This window comes from Apteryx rowi, unplaced genomic scaffold (assembly GCF_003343035.1).
Source record: "Apteryx rowi isolate R43461 unplaced genomic scaffold, aptRow1 scaffold_20, whole genome shotgun sequence".
NCBI lineage: Eukaryota > Metazoa > Chordata > Aves > Apterygiformes > Apterygidae > Apteryx > Apteryx rowi.
Window position 1 is genome coordinate 893,754 of NW_020448308.1, and position 10,456 is coordinate 904,209.

The 10,456-nt window shown below is 43.0% G+C and overlaps 1 protein-coding gene across 1 annotated transcript; it reads right to left on the reverse strand.

Moving 5' to 3' along the window:
• Positions 1 to 2,682: 2,682 nt before the first annotated feature.
• On the reverse strand, positions 2,683 to 9,629 carry PRKRIP1 (PRKR interacting protein 1). The gene is made up of 5 exons (XM_026063716.1): positions 9,529 to 9,629; positions 8,503 to 8,603; positions 7,616 to 7,701; positions 5,751 to 5,818; positions 2,683 to 3,424 (listed from the first exon to the last, which is right to left on the reverse strand). Exons 1-5 carry the CDS (start codon positions 9,530 to 9,532, stop codon positions 3,309 to 3,311), a joined length of 375 nt encoding a protein of 124 aa, XP_025919501.1. The 5' UTR covers positions 9,533 to 9,629; the 3' UTR covers positions 2,683 to 3,308.
• Positions 9,630 to 10,456: the final 827 nt, after the last annotated feature.

The window sequence follows — 10,456 nt, forward strand, 5'->3', positions numbered from 1 at the left end:
GCGGCGGGGGGGCGGGGCTGCGAGGCCACGCCCCCACCCCCGCTGTGCAGCGCCGAGCACCGCGGAGCCGGGCCGACACGGGAGCACCGGGGCAACGGCGCTCGGGGCGGCCCCTACCAGCGCACAGCCGCAGGAAGAAAATCAGGCCTGCGGCTCCATAGACGCACGGTCTGACTGGAAAATAAATAAATAAACAAACAAACAAATCCCAGCACTCTGATAAAAACGTCACCCCCGGCCGGACCTTGCATCTCCAAGTCTTTCCACAGAGAAGGTGTTGGCTCAATGAGATCGAAATGTGCTTTTATTCGATTATGAATTATATATACACCAACGAGTCATCACTTACATAAGTCCAAAAGGCAGCGCGGACTTGTGCCTCTGCTGAGCTGCAATAACCTCTGGCTGAAGTACAAAAAAGACGACTCTCTTTGTAAATTAGGGCTATCAAAGCCAGACTGCCATCTCCCTGCATTCCTCCTTTATTGACTCAGCAGGAAATCCTGTATAAACCCAGCAAAAGAGCAAGGATAGCAATAGACTTATGGGAAAGAGGAAGGAGTTCCTCCCCTGAACACGAGATAAGATGCTGCAGGGCAGCACAATGCATCAGCTTTATCGCAAAGTAAGCCCATCCTAAATTCGTTTCTGTTTGGGGAGAAAAAGATAAATAGAGGAAAACAATCCCTAAAAAACTTATCTTATTAAAGAGACAAATGCACTTGTTATCTTAAGCATGCCTTTAACCTTTGAGGCTGCAAATACCTCTTCTCGGTTACAGCGCTAACACTGCTGTCTCCTGGGGGCTCGTGTGCGAATGAACACACATGGAAATGGAGCAGCAGCAAACTTAGCCCCTGAAGATTAGTTCCTCCTTTAGAGGAAGGAGAGGGACTCCTTTAGGAAAGAATCCAGAGCAAGAACCCAACTTAAGCAGGTCACGTTTCTTGGCTATTTAAACCCTTTATTTTATTACTCCCTTTTTGGTGCTATATTTGGAACAGAACAGTTGTAGAATTGTTCCTAGTTCTACTACAGATGGGAGAACTTCCCTTTTTGTACTCCACAGACGATGTTTTCCCCGTTTTGAGGTCAGAGAGTATTTGTATTTATTCTTAACGAAGAAACACCCCTTCAAGCCGCTCACTAGGAAGTGTCTTTGTATTCTGGAAGACGTAGTACTGACACTGAAACAACCACAACATGGCATAGTATTTTTCGGAATTCATAGCAACACATACCAAATAGAGCTCCTACTGCTACTTCCAGCCACCCCAGCAAGAAAGACTGTCAGGCAGATACCACCTTCAGCAACACGTTCTCCCTGCTTTTTATGGATTTCACAAACAAGCTTAGCATTCCCAGAAAATGTGCGCATGAATAATTCAACATGGGTAATGACGGAGTCAGGACGAGGCAGCACAACCTGAATTCCTTCAGTTCACCAAGACTGATTCAACTCCATCTTCACAACCGAGAAGTATGTTCTCAACGCAGCACATCTGCCCTACTTCATGCAAAACAGCACTTACTTATTCAGCTCAAAAGCCTGACAAGCTCAGAGGCAGAACAATCTTGGTTTATTTGCGAGACTCCCGCTTCCTTTCCATCCACAAAAGCAAAGAAACATCATCATATTTTTATCACTCAACCTGCTCCATAGATGTATCAACAGGGTTTACCTACCCTAAGGGGGATTCAAGAGAAGCAGTTCTCATAACTCATCTCTCTCCACAGGGAAAATGCCAACCACTTCATCTACCATGCCAACATCTTCAGTCCACTCTCAGATTGGAAGTGCTAGAGAATGAAACACTACCAAAACTTATTCTGAAGCACCTGCCTCTACGGAGGTTAAGTGCAAAACAATTCTATGCAGATCTCTGCTCCTGGAGGAAAAATGCATCTTACAGCTCAGAAAAGCTATTCAGTGCAAAGTCTTCGGGAATGTACGGGGAAACTAGTCACAAATGCCACTTGCACTTGATCACATCTGCTTTCCCGCTGCCATGATAATGCCACAGAGAAGCCATTCATAAAGCCAGCTCAAACAAAATGTCTGATTTCCGGCAGCACCGTTCAACAAAGTCTTAGTCTAAAGAGAGATCCTTCCCTTTTTCTTGTTTTTGCTCTAGACAATTTGGCATTAACAAAGGCTTGACAAGAAGTGGCACCATGTTCTGGATGCTCAGGTCCTGGGATGAGCGTGTCTGAAAGATGACAGGCACTTCTAATTCAAAGATACACTGAAGACAACGACCTAAATTACAAATGAAACCACAACTGCATATGCTTTTCATTTAAGCACCGACAAGTGTGCGTGTGTATACACATATAAACACACACACATACACACATATATATATACATGTATGTCATGGTGCTGAGTAGGGAACCCAAAGTTCAAAGCAGAGAGCTCAAGCAGAGATAAAGCTAGGTGTCATTACATGAAGTTGGACACGAGCAAAATCATGCCATTCTGAGCCTTTCTACCACAGGATCTGGAGGCTTGACAAACATAACCTTTTGGAAAACTTTAATAGCGTTCTAATCCCAAAGCCGAAAGTATGCAAAATGCAGCTTCTAACACCACATCACTCAGTCTTTTTGTCCCTTTCTCCAGCACTGCAAGCAGATCTTCATTTTACCAAAACCCTATTCAAATAAAAGCAGACAGAACAATCCAATACATCCCCTTTATTCATTTTAAAAAACACAGAAGAAAAGTAATAGGGAAAGTTTTAGCAATAAAAAAGGGATCCTGCTTAAAAATGTATAGAACTTGTCTAGCAACATAAACTGATTTCTTTGGGTTAGAGATGACCCCATACAAAACCCCAAATTCAGAACACTCACAGTGCAGGGAAGTCTGGCTACAGACCACTTTTCTACTTTAGGCTAAACACTTCCCTTAGATTCAGGTATCCCATTGCTACCAACTTTGACATAAGTAGAATATGTAGCCCTCACAGTAGTATTTTCCTTAAATGGTAACGGGTATGTTTTAGCTTTCAGACAGAAAAAACACTCTGGGCCATGTTAGAAAGAGCTCTAGGGTCACAGAGACTTATGGCTGACTCTTTAGAGCAAACTTAGAGCAGACTGCACAGCAGTTATACAAGCAGTTAAGAAAAAAATCTCTTATTTGGCATTTCTCTATCAATAGCTCTTGGACTGGTGGTGTGAAGGTCATCCACCATTAAGCAGATATAACATACGCCAATGGGTTCTGCTTGGCTGAGATGAAAGGCTTTCATGCTCCTGAATATAAAGCAATGATCAGTGTTTCCGGCTGTCCCTGAAAGGCCTCATCCTCTTCCCATCACGAAACTTGGCTCTTCAGCATCATCTTCCTTCTCTTCCTCCTCCTTGCTGTCCTCTTCATCATCCTCGCTGCTTGCTCGCTCTTGAGATTGATCAGATTCTAAAAACACAAGCAGTATGAAGTGATAACATAGTCCCACGTGTCTTCCTTGTTAAGTAGCTCACAACAAAATAGTCTCAGGTGCTAGGCAAAGGTATACTAGGTCATACTAATTAGTACGAATTGATAACATATTCCCCCGTGTTTTCCTTGTTAAGTATCTCACAACAAAATAGTCCCATGTACTAAGGAAATGCATATTAGGTCCTAATAATTCTAACAAGTGATGCCAAACTCAGAGTATCGATTTCTCCCTCAGAGAAATACTCCCTTGCCTCCACTATTCAAACTATACTACCACTCTACCTAGTTCACCATTAAACAACTCCGCCTCCTTACTGAATATTATTTTGGACAGAGGTCATCAACCACTAAAGCAATAGATTATCACCTTCCCAATCTCATCTCTTCATGAACTTTCAAATATCACAAGGTATCATCAAAGAACGCAGGCACCGGGGAGCCATGTGCCAGGCTCAGCGTATTTCAACGCCTGTCCAAGCTTACAGAAACTCTATAAGGTGCCAAGTTCTTTTACATCTTGGTCGGTCTATTACAAGCACAGGAACTCTAAGACACGTGTCACATTAACTAGGTTCACAGAAAACTCACGAAGCCTTAGCCTGCTAAAACACCAGAAGAGAAAACACCTACTAGTAACCAAATACTTGATAATGGAAATTAGGCATCACATAAAGTGGGACCTGGATCTAACAGCCATTCTACTGTTCCCAGCAGCTCTTGTATCATTATCAATAATCTCCCAGATCTAGTTATGGTCAGCTCAGGCTCTGAACATTTATACTTAACATTCAGGATTCGTTGTCTGACGCCACCACGTGGTGAAGTTCTGTACTGTCATTTTATATTAGGGGTCTTTAAAATAATGCAGCTTAGCAGCTGACGTTAAGAATAAAGCATGGCACTAAAACAATGTTTTTACTACAACAAAGGTGAAAGACAGCAAATCAGACAGAGGATTTATTTATTCACTCAAAAAAAGAAGATAAATGCTTGCCTGCCACATCCAACAAATACACTTCAATTACTTTGGAAAAACTGTCAGATCTCAACCTGAGATCCACAAAACTAGAAAAAAAATGAAGCCTATTTTCAGAAGACTAAAAAAAGGCATTCAGCAGCCTGTATCTCCATAGTTCGGGGGGTTGTTTGTTTGTTTTTATATAGAGACCCACCAATTCTGAAAAGCTAAAAACTGTTCTAAAGACAGAGGAGTTTGGATTCCGGCTTCCAAAAAGATGCCTTGTTTGTGCCAAATAAACATTTGAGCTCAACAACGTGTATAAGGCAGTTCCCTACCAAAGGGCCAGTCTCTGATCCAAATCCCCTTTCTCCCAGCCACACTTTAAGGGGATATGTATTTTTTTTGTTGTTAAGATTCATACTTAAATTCTCCTCCCAGTCACAATTCATAAACTCGTAGCTTTTAAAAAAGCTACAATCACTTCCTGTCACAAGTACAATTAACCCAAAGACTAAGTTAGCCTCCCATGTTTATATGGGAGGCTGGCAATGCTTCAGTTCAAATATATCTAACAGCTCATTGTTCTAGCATAATTATCAGGAACTGCTGTAACTTTGAGACTTAAAATCACTGCAGAGTCAGTGCGCTAATCCACAAAAGCGGAACTATTTTGAAGAGTAAGCTAGAGTGCACTCATTCAAAGGAAGCAACCAATATTCAAAAGTTTGAATAAAATACTGACGTTACTGAATGCTAATTTTCAAGGCTATAGGAGAGCTGAGGTAGTCAGATTTTTCATGTTTATTTCTGTGCAAAATAGTATAGTTGTGTGGAACAGATGGCACCAGGGCGGCTCAGTTTCTTGCACACAAAATCCTAAGTCAGTTTCTTGCTGTCCAAGCTGTGCTTTTTTTGTGTGTGGTTTTGGTTGTTTTTTTTTTTTTTTACCCTCACTGTGGTTCTTGTTTCCCATATGCATTCAAAATATACATAAAAAAGAACAGGCTTTAACAATACTTCCTTTTCAAGAATAAGATGTTCTAAATTTGCAGTTTGTCAGAATATCCAGTCAACAGACTCAGATTACAATGTTAGCTGTCCAAAATTTCCCCAATAAAGGGAAAATAAACAGCCAAGTTATTTGCAAGATTAAATTTCAACCTAAAGGACTTTCAGAGTGAACTTTTGAAATATTAGCTAAAGTATCAAGGTTAAAGTCCAGGCTTCCTATCCATCTACCAGGAATGGTTGGGGTTGGTACGGAGGGTGGAACAAACCCTTCTAGGCTTAAATTAGGGTGCAGAACTAAGTCTTGAGAAAAGAAGACTAAATTTCACTGACCTTTTTCTTGCTTCTTTTGTTCAAGTTTATTTTTCTTAGCTTGCAGTTTCTTCTCTTTTAACTTCTGACTATAAAGAGAAAAAAAGCCTCTTATGCAAATTCAACATTTTAATGCTTCCGCACATTCTAATCACATATTGATAAAGGACAAGTTGTAGGCATTTTGGAAAAAACAGACTTAAGAAAAGAAGTTCAAATTAAATTTGGCCTCAACTAAAAATTCAGTGAGAACAAACTTAGACACAAGATCAACAGAAACTTTTATATGTTGTTTTCAGTCCAATGGAAACATCTTTTTAAAGTCTATTCCCTGACATGTCTGCAACCAAAACTATGTAACACACAAGAATCTCTAGGATCAAAAATGAAACTAACCCTATGTTTTAACTACCCAGCCTAACAAACAAGAAAAAGGAAATAGTGCCAAAAATTTGGACTGATGAAATTGAACACCAAAGAAAAAATTAAGTCATCACCAGTAACATATACTTTAACCGAAAAAATAATGCATTATGCATTGATTTTCCTTAACACGATGGGCACATTGGGTAACATCAGGGGTAAGGGGTGATTTCAGTTCCTATGACCAGTGCTGTCTGCCTAGCAAAGGTAACAAGGCAGGCCAACCGCAGGCACAGGGCAGAGCCACCTGCGGTTCGTGCTCCCTCTCAACACCATGAGTGAATTCTCTTGAAACAGAGCGCCAGCTACCATACCTGTCACTTGGGACTGAAGAGAGAGGGTGGTGAGGGAGGGCAGAGAGGCTCCTACTGGCTGCAGCCGTTTGGTACCATTAGACTACTCTACAGAAGAAGGTGGGGAAAGGAGGAGTTAAACCATTCAGGCAAAATTTGCTGCTTGAACAGTTGTTCTCCATCTCAGCCAGGGAAAAGGCAGCAGGCCAGATCTGACTTGCTGGCCATCTGTTGGACCACACTAAATTAAAGTAAAATGGCAACAGCATTTTTGTTGTGCAGGTTTGCAATAACATACCACTGAGTCACTTTGCACAGGCCTTTCAGAAGAAACTTTCAGCCGCAGGATGTGAAACCCTGACTTTCAAAGAGGCAAGAAGGAAGCTGTCCAGGGTTAGCACCTCTGAAAGACCCAAGCCATGATACCTTGCTATTTCTAAAAGTTATGATTGGCACAGAGTGTGGAATTTAAATTCCTCCATTACAACTCTCAGACCATTTCTTGAGAGCATCAATCTTTGTAACTGCTGTTTCACTTTGGCTAAAACATAGGAGAGCGAAGCATTTTATATTTCTTAATGTTTCCACGTAATTTAGTAGACCTGACCTGGCAGATGTATCACTGATAGAGGTCGAAGCAGCTACTGATGTTAACAATACTGCACCCATCAATGGCCTTTTGAGTATTCACAGACAAATTGTGAACTGGACTAGTCATACGGATGTACAGATGACAGCATCCTGCTAGCATAAACCTGTACTTGCACCCATGATGCAGCAACCATTTTTGCACTTAAACTTCTTGATGTCAGATGGTACAGACATTTCTTTAAGCCAGATGTATGTACAAACAGTTCCCGGCTTTGCTATAACAGATGCGCAATAAGGTGCATTGCAGCCTACACCAGTGTCAGTAAGAAACGCCTACATAGTCAAAGTTACCTACTAGCAATGGCACTGAAAACAAATCACCCCAACAAAGCCTGCCAAGGTTACAGCTGCCTTTAGGAACTGCATAATGGTATTAACAGAATTAATTTCCACAGCCAGACTTCTCAGCTGATAGATGTGGACCCAGAATGACAGTATTTCTCCAAAGTACACAGCTACAGATGAGGCGCACATCAGGAGGGCTCCATGTCAAGCCTCCTGGGAACAATCTGCCCTTACCGCTTCCTTCTGCGTTTTGCTGTTTGCTCTTCCGCAATCATCTTATTCCTCTCCAGTTTCTTCTGGAATTCCTCATCTAGTTTTTGCTGTAATTGATCACATGTTACACTTTGGTCACAACCTAAATTAAAGTACTCCTTTCCAAAGTATGTCCTTTTAGGGAGAAGTCTTTTAGCAAAATACAGAAGGGAGCTTTGCCAGGTTTTGTCTGGCTTCTTTTTTTAATACTAAAGCCACGCTCCTAGGGATGACTTCTATACAGATAGCATTTTTTTACCTGCAGTCTGGACCAAACGTTAAAGCCTTAAGAGTGAAGAATCCTCACCAAAAAAAAAAAGAGGGACTTTGGGCTTCTGCCCTAAAGCATACTCCAGTAAAAACAATTGAATAATTGGAGTAAAAGCAATAAAATAATTTGAGACACATAAACATTAACATACGAATCAAAGGACTCATCTTGGCCAAGACAGAGTAACAGTAACAGTCTCTGAACGAGATGCTATTCTACTATTGGACTAAAACTTAGAGAGACCTGGACTTGGCACATGCACTTGCTTTGATTCTGTCTATGCAAAAAAACGATATTAGGGATTTCCTTTCATTATTAAAGACATTTCTATTAGTTTTTAAAGCATTTCTAATCCAGCATGAGAACAAAAACATTCTAGCTAGGGCCACCACTGAACAGAGAAGATGGAGCGTGCCTGATACAAAGCACCAAATGTTTCAGTGCTGACAAACACGTATCACATATTCCTACACTGTTTTCCTCCGATAAGAGATGGTTTGGAACTGAATTCTACACACATGATTTTAAAAGGGGGAAAAAAAAAGTAACGAATACCAAATAGCCAGAAAAAAACAATTATAAGAAGAGTCCTGCTGACCTTCTCAGCCATGGCATCCATGAAATCTTGCCTCTGGTACTCCCGCCGACGAAGGTGCCGGTACACATGAAACTCCCCACTGCCAGCTCCAGCACTGGAACCTACAACAAAAAAGGGTAAGTCTGCTAGAAAATAATACATACTAGACGTTCACAGACGACTACAGCTGAGGGGCAGGACATACTAAAGGGCACTGCAAGATGAAAATCTACTGGGAACAAATAACAGCATATAGAACATGCCACCAGTTTTTATAAGCTCAAAGCACTCACAATCAAAAGCCAAAGCAAGCTGCAAAACCACACACTTATGGTTCACTACAGTTTCTACTGGTCAATGCAAATATCAGAACATCAGCTACTTCCTTAAGGAGAATTCAGACTTCACAGAATATCCAGAGAGTAAAAGAACCAAAGAAATCAAACTCGCATCCCAGTTTCTTCTAGATAGAGGCCAACAAAGGCCAACAAAGAACTTACACACGCAGATACAATTTATACCACAAATAGTAAACTTAATCCAAACAACCTTGTCCCCATAGATAAAACTTAAGTGTCACCAGAACACTTTGGTTGGGTTCCTTGCACAGATACTAGCTCCCTACTGACCATATACAAACATGCACAAGTTTGTTTCTCACTGACTAAGATTCAGACACAAAGCAATCAAAGCAGGGACTTCATAATTATAAGTCTTCAGAGCACTCACTGAACTACGGAGAGGACAGATTTACTTATGCCTTGTCATCAATAAATACAGCAGCAGCTTATTTCCTTGCATACCGTCAGGCGCACGCTCCACGTGGTGGAGGGCCTTAGGCATTGCTCACTTTGCGTTCTGGCAACAAGCAGAAGTGAACCTCAAGAACAAAGAAAACTTGAAAAATCAGCTCTAAAAGCACATTTCACACCCTTTTTCTCCAGCAAAATGAGCAACGATAGAGAAGTGTCTCTACCGCTTCCGTTAAATACTTTTCTAAGCTTACTCTGGTGGATCCTACAGTTATCTGAAGAGCAGTATCTTTACCCATCACATCTCTAACAAACTCCGGGGGAGGTCGGGGGGCCCATTCATTCAGTTTTTCAGGAATTGGTACAGTCTTTTCCTGCAAGAACAAACCAAGCAGTCATTAGTATCTTCTAGGTGCAAAGCCTGCAATTTTAACACATTGTTGAAACGTGGTATGTGTATGACAACAGACTCTTCCCCCAGCTGACAGATCTCAGGAGCAGCAGAGCTGTAGTAATTTCTTCATGCGCAGGGGTAGGGAGCACGCAGAAGAACAGCGGTCACAAGATATCCTCCCCCATTCCCTCAAATTCAGCCCTGCAAGCCAACAAACCCGAGGAGGATTACAAGCATCCGCACGTCTTTTCAGTGTGGAAATTGAAGGAGGGAAGCTAGCACCTCCGTGCACTTGTGGAAGTTGGCTACGTTCCCACTAAAAGTGCTCGGGAAAGAGAGGAAAGGCATTCGTGCACCTTTCCCGGCAGCTGCGAGGAGGGCAGGGAAGAGAAGGGAAGGCAGGAGCAGGTGGCACAAGGCCGGAGGAAGCACACGGGGTGCAAGGAAGGCTCAGCACACGGAGAGGAGGCCGAGACTCATCCGGCAAATGCCTCCTCCTCCGGACAAGGACCACAACGCCCAGGCGGAGGAATCGGGGTCCAGCCCCGGGGGTCGTGGTCCCCGTTTCTCGCCCCCCTCCGCCTCCCATTAAAAGCATGGGGCAGCGGAGGGCACAGCCTGACCCCCGGGAGCGCAGAGGGGCCCCCCCACCCCCGGCCCCCCGGAGGATCGCTCCCCCCGCAGCACGGGAGAAGGAGGGCTCGGTGCTGCTGCGCGGGGCACCGGCACCGCCGCCAAACCACGGGGGGGTCTGGCCTCTCCCCTCGCCGCACCCCGCGGAGGGGGGGGGTGTCTCTCCCTCTCCCCTCGCCCCGCGGAGGGGGGGGGT